The sequence below is a fragment of the Eleutherodactylus coqui genome, chromosome 5, assembly GCF_035609145.1.
Source record: "Eleutherodactylus coqui strain aEleCoq1 chromosome 5, aEleCoq1.hap1, whole genome shotgun sequence".
Classification (NCBI taxonomy): domain Eukaryota; kingdom Metazoa; phylum Chordata; class Amphibia; order Anura; family Eleutherodactylidae; genus Eleutherodactylus; species Eleutherodactylus coqui.
In genome coordinates this window covers 19,238,651-19,255,341 of record NC_089841.1, presented here as the reverse complement: position 1 = coordinate 19,255,341, position 16,691 = coordinate 19,238,651, and the positions used below count along the sequence as shown (strand labels likewise).

Genomic DNA, 16,691 nt, shown 5'->3' with positions numbered 1-16,691 from the left:
TCTGCTGGGGGCAGTTGTCCTAATTCATACGCAGCCAGCTAAGTGTTACAGCAGGCTTGCGCAAAATTCTTTCCTGGCTCTGCGTTGCCTCTTACATCACCGCTGTATTCCTGTCCAGAGTGAACCAGTCTGCAGTAATTTTACATAGTCCAGGGCCAGTAGTGGTGACGCAGGGACAGTGAAAGACATATACAGTCTATATAGGCAGTGGGCTTTTCCAAAAAAATTTGGGAAAAAAAATCTATTTGGGCTGCCTGTGACCGTCCTCAGTGTACTGCGTCTCTGCTGGGGGTAGCTGTCCTAATTCATACGCAGCCAGCTAAGTGTTACAGCAGGCTTGCGCAAAATTCTTTCCTGGCTCTGTGTTGCCTGTTACATCACCGCTGTATTCCTGTCCAGAGTGAACCAGTCTGCAGTAATTTTACATAGTCCAGGGCCAGTAGTGGTGAGGCAGGGACAGTGAAAGACATATACAGTCTATATAGGCAGTGGGCTTTTCCAAAAAAATTTGGGAAAAAAAATCTATTTGGGCTGCCTGTGACCGTCCTCAGTGTACTGCGTCTCTGCTGGGGGTTGTTGTCCTAATTCATACGCAGCCAGCTAAGTGTTACAGCAGGCTTGCGCAAAATTCTTTCCTGGCTCTGCGTTGCCTCTTACATCACCGCTGTATTCCTGTCCAGAGTGAAACAGTCTGCAGTAATTTTACATAGTCCAGGGCCAGTAGTGGTGACGCAGGGACAGTGAAAGACATATACAGTCTATATAGGCAGTGGGCTTTTCCAAAAAGATTTGGGAAAAAAAATCTATTTGGGCTGCCTGTGACCGTCCTCAGTGTACTGCGTCTCTGCTGGGGGTTGTTGTCCTAATTCATACGCAGCCAGCTAAGTGTTACAGCAGGCTTGCGCAAAATTCTTTCCTGGCTCTGTGCGTTCCGTAAGCGAAGTCAGCCTCCAACCACAGGCCAATAAGCGGCACATTTAATTACAGCGTTCTGTTTCTGCACTACTGGTAATACACCATGCTGAGGGGTAGGGGTAGGCCTAGAGGACGTGGACGCGGGCGAGGATGCGGAGGCCCAAGTCAGGGTGTGGGCACAGGCCGAGCTCCTGATCCAGGTGTATCGCAGCCGACTGCTGCGGGATTTGGAGAGAGGCACCTTTCTGGTGTCCCCACATTCATCTCACAATTAATGGGTCCACGCGGTAGACCTTTATTAGAAAATGAGCAGTGTGAGCAGGTCCTGTCGTGGATGGCAGAAAGTGCATTCAGCAATCTATCGACCACCCAGAGTTCTGCGCCGTCCAGTGCTGCAACTTTGAATCCTCTGGCTGCTGCTCCTCCTTCCTCCCAGCCTCCTCACTCTATTACAATGACACATTCTGAGGAGCAGGCAGACTCTCAGGAACTGTTGTCGGGCCCCTGCCCAGAATGAGCAGCAATGGTTCCTCTCCCACCGGAGGAGTTTGTCGTGACCGATGCCCAACCTTTGGAAAGTTCCTGGGGTCCGGGGGATGACGCTGGGGACTTCCGGCAAGTGTCTCAAGAGCTTTCAGTGAGTGAGGAGGAAGATGACGATGAGACACAGTTGTCTATCAGTGAGGTAGTAGTAAGGGCAGTAAGTCCGAGGGAGGAGCGCACAGAGGATTCGGAGGAAGAGCAGCTGGACGATGAGGTGACTGACCCCACCTGGTTTGCTAAGCCTACTGAGGACAGGTCTTCAGAGGGGAATGCAAGTGCAGAAGCAGGGCAGGTTGGAAGAGGCAGTGTGGTGGCCAGGGGTAGAGACAAGGCCAGACCGAATAATCCACCAACTGTTTCCCAAAGCGCCCCCTCACGCCATGCCACCCTGCAGAGGCCGAGGTGCTCAAAGGTCTGGCAGTTTTTCACTGAGAGTGCAGACGACCGACGAACAGTGGTGTGCAACTTTTGTCGCGCCAAGATCAGTCGGGGAGCCACCACCACCAGCCTCACCACCACCAGCATGCGCAGGCATATGATGGCCAAGCACCCCACAAGGTGGGACGAAGGCCGTTCAGCGCCTCCGGTTTGCACCACTGCCTCTCCCCCTGTGCCCCAACCTGCCACCGAGATCCAAACCCCCTCTCAGGACACAGGCACTACCGTCTCCTGGCCTGCACCCACACCCTCACCTCCGCTGTCCTCGGCCCCATACACCAATGTCTGTCAGCGCACCGTCCAGCCGTCGCTAGCGCAAGTGTTTGAGCGCAAGCGTAAGTACGCCGCCACGCTCTCGCACGCTCAAGCGTTAAACGTGCACATAGCCAAATTTATCAGCCTGGAGATGCTGCCGTATAGGGTTGTGGAAACGGAGGCTTTCAAACACATGATGGCGGCCGCGGCCCCGCGCTACTCAGTTCCCAGTCGCCACTACTTTTCCCGATGTGCCGTCCCAGCCCTGCACGACCACGTCTCCCGCAACATTGTACGCGCCCTCACCAACGCGGTTACTGCCAAGGTCCACTTAACAACGGATACGTGGACAAGCACAGGCGGGCAGGGCCACTATATCTCCCTGACGACACATTGGGTGAATTTAGTGGAGGCTGGGACCGAGTCAGAGCCTGGGACCGCTCACGTCCTACCCAGCCCCAGAATTGCGGGCCCCAGCTCGGTGCTGGTATCTGCGGTGGTGTATGCTTCCTCCACTAAACCACCCTCCTCCTCCTCCTCCTCCAACGCAATCTCTGTCTCGCAATCAAGATGTGTCAGCAGCAGCACGTCGCCAGCAGTCGGTGTCGCGCGGCACGGCAACACAGCGGTGGGCAAGCGTCAGCAGGCCGTGCTGAAACTACTCAGGTTAGGAGAGAAGAGGCACACGGCCCACGAACTGCTGCAGGGTCTGACAGAGCAGACCGACCGCTGGCTTGCGCCGCTGAGCCTCCAACCGGGCATGGTCGTATGTGACAACGGCCGTAACCTGGTGGCGGCTCTGCAGCTCGGCAGCCTCACGCACGTGCCATGCCTGGCCCACGTCTTTAATTTGGTGGTTCAGCGGTTTCTGAAAAGCTACCCACGCTTGTCAGACCTGCTTGGAAAGGTGCGCCGCCTCTGCGCACATTTCCGCAAGTCCCACACGGACGCTGCCACCCTGCGCACCCTGCAACATCGGTTTCATCTGCCAGTGCATCGACTGCTGTGCGACGTGCCCACACTGTGGAACTCTACGCTCCACATGTTGGCCAGGCTCTATGAGCAGCGTAGAGCTATAGTGGAATACCAACTCCAACATGGGCGGCGCAGTGGGAGTCGGCCTACTCAATTCTTTACAGAAGAGTGGGCCTGGTTGGCAGACATCTGCCAGGTCCTTGGAAACGTTGAGGAGTCTACCCAGATGGTGAGCGGCCATGCTGCAATCATTAGCATCACCATTCCTCTGCTATGCCTCTTGAGAAGTTGCCTGCAAAAGCATAAAGGCAGACGCTTTGCGCTCGGAAACAGAGGCGGGGGAAGACAGTATGTCGCTGGATAGTCAGAGCACCCTCCTGTCTATATCTCAGCGCGTTGAGGAGGAGGAGGAGGAGGAGCATGAGGAGGATGAGGAGGAGGGGGAAGAGACAGCTTGGCCCACTGCTGAGGGTACCCATGCTGCTTGCCTGTCATCCTTTCAGCGTGTATGGCCTGAGGAGGAGGAGGAGGATCCTGAAAATGATCTTCCTAGTTAGGACAGCCATGTGTTGCGTACAGGTACCCTGGCACACATGGCTGACTTCATGTTAGGATGCCTTTCTCGTGACCCTCGCGTTACACGCATTCTGGCCACTACGGATTACTGGGTGTACACACTGCTCGACCCACGGTATAAGGAGAACCTTTCAACTCTCATACCCGAAGAGGAAAGGGGTTTGAGAGTGATGCTATACCACAGGACCCTGGCGGACAAACTGATGGTAAAATTCCCATCCAACAGCGCTAGTGGCCGAAGGCGCAGTTCCGAGGGCCAGGTAGCAGGGGAGGCGCGGAGATCAGGCAGCATGTACAGCACAGGCATTGGAACACTCTCTAAGGCCTTTGACAGCTTTCTGGCTCCCCAGCAAGAGTATGTCACTGCCCCCCAGTCAAGGCTGAGTCGGCGGGAGCACTGTAAAAGGAGGGTGAGGGAGTACGTAGCCGATCGCACGATCGTCCTCCGTGACGCCTCTGCCCCCTACAACTACTGGGTGTCGAAGCTGGACACGTGGCCCGAACTCGCGCTGTATGCCCTGGAGGTGCTTGCTTGTCCTGCGGCTAGCGTCTTGTCAGAGAGGGTGTTTAGTGCGGCTGGGGGAATCATCACGGATAAGCGTACCCGCCTGTCAACCGACAGTGCTGACAGGCTTACACTCATCAAGATGAACAAAGCCTGGATTTCCCCAGACTTCTCTTCTCCACCAGCGGACAGCAGCGATACCTAAGCAATACGTAGGCTGCACCCGCGGATGGAAGCATCGTTCTCTATCACCATCAAAAACGTGGACCTTTTAGCTTCATCAATCTGTGTATTATATTCATCCTCCTGCTCCTCCTCCTGAAACCTCACATAATCACGCCGAACGGGCAATTTTTCTTAGGCCCACAAGGCTCTGTCATATTACTTTTGTAAACAATTTTTATACGTTTCAATGCTCATTAAAGCGTTGAAACTTTCACCTGAACCAATTTTTATTTTAACTGGGCTGCCTCCAGGCCTAGTTACCAATTAAGCCACAGTAACCAAAGCGATTAATAGGTTTCACCTGCCCTCTTGGTTGGGCATGAGCAATTTTTCTGACGTACATTAGTACTGTTGGTACACCAATTTTTTGGGGCCCTCGCCTACAGTGTAATCCAATTAATTTTTTGCCCACCTGCATTAAAGCTAACGTTACATCAGCTGTGCTGGGCACTGCAATGGGATATATTTATGTACCGCCGGTGGCTTCCTGGCACCCACCCATGCTGTCGGTCCACAGGGACTTTACAATAGGGAGTTGTACCTGCCTGTGTCTATGAATTAAAAACCCTGGTCAGGTTGGGGCATGCAGTGTGGGCCGAAGCCCACCTGCATTTAATCTGACGTTAGCTCTGCTGTCCAGGGCACTGCAATGGGATATATTTATGTACAGCCGGTGGATTCCAGGGAGCCACCCATGCTGTGGGTGCACACGGAATTCCCATTGCGGAGTTGTACCTGCCTGTGACTATTTATAAAAAAACGCGGTCTGACTGGGGCATGCAGACACCTTGACAGAAGGAATAGTGTGTGGCACATAGGTTCCACATTGCTATGCCCACGTGTGCAGCTCCTGATGGCGGTGGCACAGGATTATATTTCTCATTGCTTCTGTACAGCATTGTGGGCTATCGCCCCGCCCCTTTTAAAGAGGGTCACTGCCTAGCCGTGCCAACCCTCTGCAGTGTGTGCCTGCGGTTCCTCCTCATGGCAGACGTACTTATAAATAGACATGAGGGTGGTGTGGCATGAGGCCAGCGTGTGGCATGAGGGCAGCTGAAGGCTGCGCAGGGACACTTTGGTGTGCGCTGTGGACACTGGGTCATGCGGGGGGGGGGGTTGGGCAGCATATAATCCAGGAGAAGTGGCAGCGGAGAGTCATGCAGGCAGTGATTGTGCTTTGTTGGAGGTAGTGTGGGGCTTAGCTAAGGTATGCCATGCTAATGAGGGCTTTTCAGAAGTAAAAATTGTTGGGGGGGGGGGCACTCTTGCCGCTATTGTGGCTTAATAGTGGGACCTGGGAACTTGAGATGCAGCCCAACATGTAGCCCCTCGCCTGCCCTATCCGTTGCTGTGTCGTTCCCATCACTTTCTTGAATTGCCCAGATTTTCACAAATGGAAACCTTAGCGAGCATCGGCGAAATACAAAAATGCTCGGGTCGCCCATTGACTTCAATGGGGTTCGTTATTCGAAACGAACCCTCGAGCATCGCGAAAATTTCGTCCTGAGTATCGAGCACCCGAGCATTTTGGTGCTCGCTCATCTCTACGCGGGATGCTTACATATCAGCAATTAGTAAATGTGTATTGCTGATCTGTAGGCCTTCTGATTATACTGACTTTAATCAACAACTGTGTAGTGAATGGCTCTACTAATCCAACTAGCACAGTGTCCTGCCTGGCTCACACCCCACTTCCTGCCTACAAGCAACAGGGGCACATGCCCCACATCACCCCTCCACAGCTATGATCCTAAATACATCCATTACCTGGTGATGGGAGCGGCTGGCGGGTCTCCATCATGGCCTCCTTGTACAGATCCTTGTGTCCTTCTAAATACTCCCACTCCTCCATGGAGAAATAGACAGCGACATCCTGACACCATATAGGAACCTGACAACACAATATACAGTCATTACCAAGCCTCCAGTGCTGTTACTGTATAAGGTCCCAGCATTCCCTGCAGCGTCACCTCTCCAGTCAGCAGCTCAATCATCTTGTTGGTGAGTTCTAGAATCTTCCGTACATTGATGTCCTCATGTATCAGGGGGTGAGGTGGGGGCCCCATGATTGGGCTCAGGGGTCTTCCCCATCCATCACACACAGGGGCCTGACAGTCATCACTACAGGTCTTCCTCACTACTGTGTAATCCTGTGTATGGGGAGACATTAATAAATATCACTACAGACATTTCCAGAGTCCATCACCTCCCCAGTGACATCATCTGTTATTACCATAGATAAGAATGATGTAATGTGACATCATCAGAATCTCTCCCCCCTCCAGTGACATCATCTGTTATTACCATAGATAAGAATGATGTAATGTGACATCATCAGAATCTCTCCTCTCCCCAGTGACATCATCTGTTATTACCATAGATAAGAATGATGTAAAGTGACATCATCAGAATCTCTCCCCCCTCCAGTGACATCATCTGTTATTACCATAGATAACAATGATGTAATGTGACATCATCAGAATCTCTCCCCCCTCCAGTGACATCATCTGTTATTACCATAGATAAGAATGATGTAATGTGACATCATCAGAATCTCTCACCTCCCCGGTCAGCTGGAGGAGTATCTCTAGGGTGAGGTTGAATACACTCTCCGCCATCTTGTTTCTGTCCTTCTCCATCTTTGATGAATCAGTCCTGTAGGGACCTGAATGGAAACAATATGAACCGATGTAAAAACCACAAAAACCAACATCTCCAAGTTCAGCTGCTTTTTACAGGGTTTTCTCTGAAGCGCTGCAGTGTTTTAGCGCACAATATAGATGTCTGCAATGTACATGCGTGTTGGGATGTATGTGTGACATCGGGCAGCAGAATCCTCCGGACAGCCTCCCGTTAACCCCTTCCTGCAGCCATTTCTCATCCCCACCGCCCAACGACAATTGCTATTATATCTGCTAATAAAGCTGGATGAGCGCCGGTATTGTGAGGGACAAGTAGGATTTTTAATAGCAGCATTTAATGTGGGAGAACCTTAGAAATACTTTATTAGGAATTCATTTAATAGGAAATTTTATAAAAACATTTGCTGGAATCCTTTAACCCCTTAGTGCTATAGGTAGTACATGTACGTCCTGCAGCGTCGGGGTGTGTATGAACGTGCGGCGATCTCCCTCCATACAGCGCGAGCGCCGGCTGTTTACTGCGGCTGATACCAACTTCGATAAGCTGTCAATTCTGATAGCGCCATTTAAATGGGATGAGATCGCAGGGAGCCGTGCAGGTGTCATGGCAGCCGGGGGCCCTCTGTAACGCCCCGGGCTGTCCTGGCAGAATGCCTATCAAGCCATGCCCGTGGCTCCTCCAGAAAAGGAGTGAGAAGATGAGCCCATTCCCATCTAATTACTTCTCTGTACTAATTACTTACTGACTCCACGACCTAAACGTTTACCAGCGTCCGTATCGCGGCATCCAATAAGCCGCACAAACCTCAGTAAAGTTTACACCGCCCTATCCCGTCTGGGCCCAATCTGTAGCAGAAAGTAGGCCGACCGCTTCTATAGCGAAACCCGTTACACGCTGCCGTCACAGAGATAACAAATATCACTAGCGAGGAACGGCTAATACATTCCTGATGACAGATGGAAAACATCCTGAAGGTCATACAAATGGCCACCAAAATAACCTGCAGGGGGCGCCCTCTAGCCTCACGCCTGCCCTGCAAAGGATTGCATCTTCTACATCCTGGTGGTCAGAGGGATCTGCTGCTTCAGCCGCTAGGTCTTACTATTCTTATACAGAGGAGTCTACATCCTGGTGGTCAGAGGGATCTGGTCCTTCAGCCACTAGGACTTACTATTCTTATACAGAGGAGTCTACATCCTGGTGGTCAGAGGGATCTGGTCCTTCAGCCACTAGGACTTACTATTCTTATACAGAGGAGTCTACATTCTGGTGGTCAGAGGGATCTGGTCCTTCAGCCGCTAGGACTTACTTTTCTTATACAGAGGAGTCTACATCCTGGTGGTCAGAGGGATCTGGTCCTTCAGCCACTAGGACTTACTATTCTTATACAGAGGATAAGGTACTGGACAGACCCCGTTGACCATAATGAGTTCTGGATGGCAGTTTCCTGGATAAGTAGCACAGTGTGGTGTAGGACTTCAGGCTGTCAGACATTGTTATGTCAGGCCTTGGGCCTATCTCAGCTTCCATGTTATGGTTGTCATTTGTCAGGCCCTGGGAAAGCTGGATGAATTCAGTGTTCTAATCTCCCCTTCCTCTCCTTTGTATCTGGCAAGCCTTCGATCTACAGGAGGACAGGAAGCCCTTTGTCCCACCAGCTACTGACAAGGAGATGCTAAATAGGCCCCTGCTGGCATGGATTGGCACCTTGGATGGTTCAGGCAGACATCCTGGTGCCCAAGTTCACATCAGAAGGAAATCATTTAATAAAGGATATTTTGGCGAATGAAGGTCTTAGCCAGATATGAATTATATTTTCAGAATTGGTCTGACCAGCCGAACAAAACTCATCTACAGGCATTGAGGTCCAAGGCTCAGAGCACCCAGAACTGCATATCTGGGGAAATATGGATGTCAACCCATCCGTGCGTGGGCTCAAACCATATGTAAAATCAGGTATAGGAACATGCCACGCCCAAATTCACGTTTGGGGGCTTTCCCGCTGAGATAAGACTGAAAACGGGGAGTTATGATTTTCCACCAGGAATACAGGACTCCACCCCAACTCCAGTGACATCAGAGGGGGCGGGGTAAGGAGTGTTCTGAGGGTCCTTTTATAATGTGGGACCCTACAGAGATACACCTTGGCATAAGGCTGTCCCATTCACTTCAGTGACTCTGCATGTATTGGAACATTGGACCAATATCCAAATCCGATATCTTTCTTTTATTTTCCCCAGTTTAAAAAAAAAAAAAAAAAATCTGTCTTTTATGTATTCTACTGTATTTCCTTCTGTCCTGTGAACAACCTTTTTATTTTTTTGTACAAATCAGATATATTGCACTGCGAGGCCTTTTCTAGATTAAATCTGCAATTTAAAAGTCAGCCTTGTCCGTTTTACAACAAACCATAACGGTGAAGATTGTGTTCATAATCCACAATGCGGCTTCCAGTTTACCGATGCCAAAGCTGGTGGTGGCAGCGTTATGTGCAGGAGTATTGTAGAGCTCCGCAGTGCGTTAGAATGGATCAGGTGGATGATTTGAGCTTTTGCTTCCCATGCGTGCAGAAGCCCAGGAAAGCTGTGTATAAATCAGCTTGTATTCTAACGACTTTAAGCTTGCAATATCGCAGAGTGATCGAGGACAGAGGCGGGATCGAGAGGTATTGTCCCTTCTCCTCTCTCCTCCTGTCCACTACATCAGTGTTCCCCAACTCCAGTCCTCAGGGACCGCCAACAGGTCATGTTTTCAGGATTTCCTCAGTGTTACACAGGTGATGTAATTATTGTCGGTGCCTCAGACATTGCCATAGGTGTTCTTACTATAGGAGATCCTGAAAACATGACCTGTTGGTGGTCCCTGAGGACTGGAGTTGGGGACCTCTGCACTACATGACACACAGCATTGTGTGAAAAACATGAGCAGCTAAGAAGCCTGTAAAATAAATAAAAAACACATGAAGTTTGTGGCCTGTAAACTTCAAGGGATTCTGTCATTATAAAAAAATAATAATAAAAAAAGATACTTTACTCACCTATTCCCCCCCAGTCAGTCTTCTTACCAGATCCTCACCTCAATGGTCTTCTCCTGGCTCCTCCAGTCTCCCAGGTCATGTCACCTCCGGCCGGCCGGATCCTTTTCTTCCTGTGACGTAGCACACATTGCCAGCATTCTGCTTCCTGCAGCTCAGTGTACCCAGTCACTAGTGACATAGAGTTCACTGCCTAGCAGGGAATGCTGAATCCTCGGCAGCCTGCTTTAGTGTGACTGCGGATGTGTAATGTCTCGCCGCTAGTCTATCATATACTATACTGTATGAAACACTAGTGACGAGATATCGTGAATGTACACTAAAGCAGGCTGCAGAGGATTCAGCATTCCCTGCTAGGCAGTGAAACCTACGCCACTCATAACATTCACTGCAGCTAATGGACGCTCCAAAACAGGAAGTAGAGGATTCAGCGGGTGGAGATGATGTGAATGGGGGACTAAAGGAGCCAGGAGAAGATCAGTGAGGAGAGTATGAGGTAAGAAGACTGCCTGGGGAGGAATAGGTAAGTACTGATTTTTTTCCTAATGAGAAAACCCCTTTAAATGGAGCAACCAAAGTCAAAAGAGATCCAGGGGCGCATGACGAGAAGATTGTTCTTCCTCTTTACAAGGCACTGGTCAGACCACACATGGGATATTGTGGACAGTTTTGAGCTTGGTCCTGTCCTGGGTGGGAGGGGCCGGAAGTGATGTCACACACCCTGGAAGTGAGCACATAGGAGGAAGTGACTTCAGAATGAGGGCGGGGCTCCCGACATTTGCTGCAGAGTCACACCATGTGGGGTTTTCAACATTGCAGGGGGGAGCGCTGACAGCAGGAAGCCTGCAGAGGAGGTGACGGGGGAGAGCTGACAGCAGGAAGCCTGCAGAGGAGGTGACGGGGGAGAGCTGACAGCAGGAAGCCCACAGAGGAGGTGAGGGGGAGCGCTGACAGCAGGAGGTGAGGGGGGAGCGCTGACAGCAGGAAGCCTGCACAGGAGGTGAGGGGGGAGCGCTGACAACAGGAAGCCTGCAGAGGAGGTGAGGGGGGAGCGCTGACAACAGGAAGCCTGCAGAGGAGGTGAGGGGAGAGCGCTGACAACAGGAAGCCTGCAGAGGAGGTGAGGGGGGAGCGCTGACAACAGGAAGCCTGCAGAGGAGGTGAGGGGGGAACGCTGACAACAGGAAGCCTGCAGAGGAGGTGAGGGGGGAGCGCTGACAACAGGAAGCCTGCAGAGGAGGTGAGGGGGGAGCGCTGACAACAGGAAGCCTGCAGAGGAGGTGAGGGGGGAGCGCTGACAACAGGAAGCCTGCAGAGGAGGTGAGGGGGGAGCGCTGACAACAGGAAGCCTGCAGAGGAGGTGAGGGGGGAGCGCTGACAACAGGAAGCCTGCAGAGGAGGTGAGGGGGGAGCGCTGACAGCAGGAAGCCTGCACAGAAGGTGAGGGGGGAGCGCTGACAGCAGGAAGCCTGCACAGGAGGTGAGGGGGGAGCGCTGACAGCAGGAAGCCCACAGAGGAGGTGAGGGGGAGCGCTGACAGCAGGAGGTGAGGGGGGAGGGCTGACAGCAGGAAGCCTGCACAGGAGGTGAGGGGGGAGCGCTGACAGCAGGAAGCCTGCACAGGAGGTGAGGGGGGAGCGCTGACAGCAGGAAGCCTGCACAGGAGGTGAGGGGGGAGCGCTGACAACAGGAAGCCTGCAGAGGAGGTGAGGGGGAGCGCTGACAGCAGGAGGTGAGGGGGGAGCGCTGACAGCAGGAGGTGAGGGGGGAGCGCTGACAGCAGGAAGCCTGCACAGGAGGTGAGGGGGGAGCGCTGACAACAGGAAGCCTGCAGAGGAGGTGAGGGGGGAGCGCTGACAACAGGAAGCCTGCAGAGGAGGTGAGGGGGGAGCGCTGACAACAGAAGCCTGCAGAGGAGGTGAGGGGGGAGCGCTGACAACAGGAAGCCTGCAGAGGAGGTGAGGGGGGAGCGCTGACAACAGGAAGCCTGCAGAGGAGGTGAGGGGGGAGCGCTGACAACAGGAAGCCTGCAGAGGAGGTGAGGGGGGAGCGCTGACAACAGGAAGCCTGCAGAGGAGGTGAGGGGGGAGCGCTGACAACAGGAAGCCTGCAGAGGAGGTGAGGGGGGAGCGCTGACAACAGGAAGCCTGCAGAGGAGGTGAGGGGGGAGCGCTGACAACAGGAAGCCTGCAGAGGAGGTGAGGGGGGAGCGCTGACAACAGGAAGCCTGCAGAGGAGGTGAGGGGGGAGCGCTGACAACAGGAAGCCTGCAGAGGAGGTGAGGGGGGAGCGCTGACAACAGGAAGCCTGCAGAGGAGGTGAGGGGGGAGCGCTGACAACAGGAAGCCTGCAGAGGAGGTGAGGGGGGAGCGCTGACAACAGGAAGCCTGCAGAGGAGGTGAGGGGGGAGCGCTGACAACAGGAAGCCTGCAGAGGAGGTGAGGGGGGAGCGCTGACAACAGGAAGCCTGCAGAGGAGGTGAGGGGGGAGCGCTGACAACAGGAAGCCTGCAGAGGAGGTGAGGGGGGAGCGCTGACAACAGGAAGCCTGCAGAGGAGGTGAGGGGGGAGCGCTGACAACAGGAAGCCTGCAGAGGAGGTGAGGGGGGAGCGCTGACAACAGGAAGCCTGCAGAGGAGGTGAGGGGGGAGCGCTGACAACAGGAAGCCTGCAGAGGAGGTGAGGGGGGAGCGCTGACAACAGGAAGCCTGCAGAGGAGGTGAGGGGGGAGCGCTGACAACAGGAAGCCTGCAGAGGAGGTGAGGGGGGAGCGCTGACAACAGGAAGCCTGCAGAGGAGGTGAGGGGGGAGCGCTGACAACAGGAAGCCTGCAGAGGAGGTGAGGGGGGAGCGCTGACAACAGGAAGCCTGCAGAGGAGGTGAGGGGGGAGCGCTGACAACAGGAAGCCTGCAGAGGAGGTGAGGGGGGAGCGCTGACAACAGGAAGCCTGCAGAGGAGGTGAGGGGGGAGCGCTGACAACAGGAAGCCTGCAGAAGAGGTGAGGGGGGAGCGCTGACAACAGGAAGCCTGCAGAGGAGGTGAGGGGGGAGCGCTGACAACAGAAGCCTGCAGAGGGGGTGAGGGGGAGCGCTGACAACAGGAAGCCTGCAGAGGGGGTGAGGGGGGAGCGCTGACAACAGGAAGCCTGCAGAGGGGGTGAGGGGGGAGCGCTGACAACAGGAAGCCTGCAGAGGGGGTGAGGGGGGAGCGCTGACAGCAGGAAGCCTGCACAGAAGGTGAGGGGGGAGCGCTGACAGCAGGAAGCCTGCACAGGAGGTGAGGGGGGAGCGCTGACAGCAGGAAGCCTGCACAGGAGGTGAGGGGGGAGCGCTGACAGCAGGAAGCCTGCACAGGAGGTGAGGGGGGAGCGCTGACAGCAGGAAGCCTGCACAGGAGGTGAGGGGGGAGCGCTGACAGCAGGAAGCCTGCACAGGAGGTGAGGGGGGAGCGCTGACAGCAGGAAGCCTGCACAGGAGGTGAGGGGGGAGCGCTGACAGCAGGAAGCCTGCACAGGAGGTGAGGGGGGAGCGCTGACAGCAGGAAGCCTGCACAGGAGGTGAGGGGGGAGCGCTGACAGCAGGAAGCCTGCACAGGAGGTGAGGGGGGAGCGCTGACAGCAGGAAGCCTGCACAGGAGGTGAGGGGGGAGCGCTGACAGCAGGAAGCCTGCACAGGAGGTGAGGGGGGAGCGCTGACAGCAGGAAGCCTGCACAGGAGGTGAGGGGGGAGCGCTGACAGCAGGAAGCCCACAGAGGAGGTGAGGGGGAGCGCTGACAGCAGGAGGTGAGGGGGGAGCGCTGACAGCAGGAAGCCTGCACAGGAGGTGAGGGGGGAGCGCTGACAACAGGAAGCCTGCAGAGGAGGTGAGGGGGAGCGCCGAGAGCAGGAAGCCCGCAGAGGAGGTGAGGGGGGAGCGCTGACAACAGGAAGCCTGCAGAAGAGGTGAGGGGGGAGCGCTGACAACAGGAAGCCTGCAGAGGAGGTGAGGGGGGAGCGCTGACAACAGAAGCCTGCAGAGGGGGTGAGGGGGAGCGCTGACAACAGGAAGCCTGCAGAGGGGGTGAGGGGGGAGCGCTGACAACAGGAAGCCTGCAGAGGGGGTGAGGGGGGAGCGCTGACAGCAGGAAGCCTGCACAGAAGGTGAGGGGGGAGCGCTGACAGCAGGAAGCCTGCACAGGAGGTGAGGGGGGAGCGCTGACAGCAGGAAGCCTGCACAGGAGGTGAGGGGGGAGCGCTGACAGCAGGAAGCCTGCACAGGAGGTGAGGGGGGAGCGCTGACAGCAGGAAGCCTGCACAGGAGGTGAGGGGGGAGCGCTGACAGCAGGAAGCCTGCACAGGAGGTGAGGGGGGAGCGCTGACAGCAGGAAGCCTGCACAGGAGGTGAGGGGGGAGCGCTGACAGCAGGAAGCCTGCACAGGAGGTGAGGGGGGAGCGCTGACAGCAGGAAGCCTGCACAGGAGGTGAGGGGGGAGCGCTGACAGCAGGAAGCCTGCACAGGAGGTGAGGGGGGAGCGCTGACAGCAGGAAGCCTGCACAGGAGGTGAGGGGGGAGCGCTGACAGCAGGAAGCCTGCACAGGAGGTGAGGGGGGAGCGCTGACAGCAGGAAGCCTGCACAGGAGGTGAGGGGGGAGCGCTGACAGCAGGAAGCCCACAGAGGAGGTGAGGGGGAGCGCTGACAGCAGGAGGTGAGGGGGGAGCGCTGACAGCAGGAAGCCTGCACAGGAGGTGAGGGGGGAGCGCTGACAACAGGAAGCCTGCAGAGGAGGTGAGGGGGAGCGCCGAGAGCAGGAAGCCCGCAGAGGAGGTGAGGGGGAGCGCCGAGAGCAGGAAGCCCGCAGAGCGGGTGAGGGGGAGCACTGAGAGCAGGAAGCTCGCAGAGCGGGTGAGGGGGAGCGCCGAGAGCAGGAAGCTCGCAGAGCGGGTGAGGGGGAGGGCCGAGAGCCGCAAGCCCGCAGGGGGGGGTGAGGGGGACGGCCGAGAGCCGCAAGCCCGCAGGGGGGGTGAGGGGGACGGCCGAGAGCCGCAAGCCCGCAGGGGGCGTGAGTGGGAGCGCCGAGAGCCGCAAGCCCGCAGGGGGGGTGAGTGGGAGCGCCGAGAGCCGCAAGCCCGCAGGGGGGGTGAGTGGGAGCGCCGAGAGCAGCAAGCCCGCAGAGGGGGTGAGGGGGAGCGCCGAGAGCAGCAAGCCCGCAGAGGGGGTGAGGGGGAGCGCCGAGAGCAGCAAGCCCGCAGAGGGGGTGAGGGGGAGCGCCGAGAGCAGCAAGCCCGCAGAGGGGGTGAGGGGGAGCGCCGAGAGCAGCAAGCCCGCAGAGGGGGTGAGGGGGAGCGCCGAGAGCAGCAAGCCCGCAGAGGGGGTGAGGGGGAGCGCCGAGAGCAGCAAGCCCGCAGAGGGGGTGAGGGGGAGCGCCGAGAGCAGCAAGCCCGCAGAGGGGGTGAGGGGGAGCGCCGAGAGCAGCAAGCCCGCAGAGGGGGTGAGGGGGGAGCGCCGAGAGCAGCAAGCCCGCAGAGGGGGTGAGGGGGGAGCGCTGAGAGCAGCAAGCCCGCAAAGGGGGTGAGCGGGGAGCGCCGACAGCAGGAAGCCCGCAGAGGGGGTGAGGGGGAGCGCCGCATAGTATGAAATTAGCTGCACATACATGGCCAATTTTCAGTCAAACTCTGCACTGTCTCATATATCATCCCCAGTAGTAACAGGGACCCCAACATCATCATAACACACATAGTGGCCCGAGAGGTGATCGGGACCCCCTGAAAAAATTATACTTACTACTTGCAGGTCTAATAAACTCCACCGCTCGACTCACTCAGGACTGCAGAGCCACGAGCTTCCGGGGTCTGTCATAATGTCACTGTTATGTGATCACCCATGTGGGAGGAATCATTGGTCACATGACCAGATGGGATCAGAGTCCCCAGGAGTCTGCTGCTGGATGTAGCAGAGCTGTATGTGTGTAATGTACACGCTCCTGTACTGTATGTGTATTGTGGATGTAGCAGAGCTGTATGTGTGTAATGTACACGCTCCTGTACTGTATGTGTATTGTGGATGTAGCAGAGCTGTATGTGTGTAATGTACACGCTCCTGTACTGTATGTGTATTGTGGATGTAGCAGAGCTGTATGTGTGTAATGTACACGCTCCTGTACTGTATGTGTATTGTGGATGTAGCAGAGCTGTATGTGTGTAATGTACACGCTCCTGTACTGTATGTGTATTGTGGATGTAGCAGAGCTGTATGTGTGTAATGTACACGCTCCTGTACTGTGTGTATTGTGGATGTAGCAGAGCTGTATGTGTGTAATGTACACGCTCCTGTACTGTATGTGTACTGTGGATGTAGCAGAGCTGTATGTGTGTAATGTACACGCTCCTGTACTGTATGTGTACTGTGGATGTAGCAGAGCTGTATGTGTGTAATGTACACGCTCCTGTGCTGTATGTGTATTGTGGATGTAGCAGAGCTGTATGTGTGTAATGTACACGCTCCTGTACTGTATGTGTATTGTGGATGTAGCAGAGCTGTATTTGTGTGTAATGTACACGCTCCTGTACTGTATGTGTACTGTGGATGTAGCAGAGCTGTATGTG

General features: G+C 55.3%; 2 protein-coding genes across 2 annotated transcripts in view; both read right to left on the bottom strand.

Annotated features, from left to right (window-relative positions):
* Positions 1-16,691, bottom strand: part of LOC136628986 (zinc finger protein 420-like) — a 457,969-nt gene that overhangs the window by 18,523 nt on the left and 422,755 nt on the right. The window lies entirely within an intron of this gene.
* Positions 6,170-15,932, bottom strand: LOC136629058 (gastrula zinc finger protein XlCGF66.1-like). The gene is made up of 5 exons (XM_066605183.1): positions 15,871-15,932; positions 10,113-10,222; positions 6,994-7,097; positions 6,403-6,582; positions 6,170-6,323 (listed from the first exon to the last, which is right to left on the bottom strand). The coding sequence occupies exons 3-5, from the start codon at positions 7,069-7,071 to the stop codon at positions 6,183-6,185; spliced, it is 399 nt and encodes a 132-aa protein (XP_066461280.1). The 5' UTR covers positions 7,072-7,097; positions 10,113-10,222; positions 15,871-15,932; the 3' UTR covers positions 6,170-6,182.

Excerpts from the sequence above, each read along its gene's own strand:
- LOC136629058 (XM_066605183.1), bottom strand. The coding sequence starts at position 7,071 with ATGGAGAAGGACAGAAACAAGATGGCGGAGAGTGTATTCAACCTCACC. Across the intron at positions 6,583-6,993 it reads TCCTCCAGCTGACCGGGGAG|GATTACACAGTAGTGAGGAA; the intron begins GTGAGAGATTCT and ends CCCCATACACAG. Across the intron at positions 6,324-6,402 it reads TTGAGCTGCTGACTGGAGAG|GTTCCTATATGGTGTCAGGA; the intron begins GTGACGCTGCAG and ends TTGTGTTGTCAG.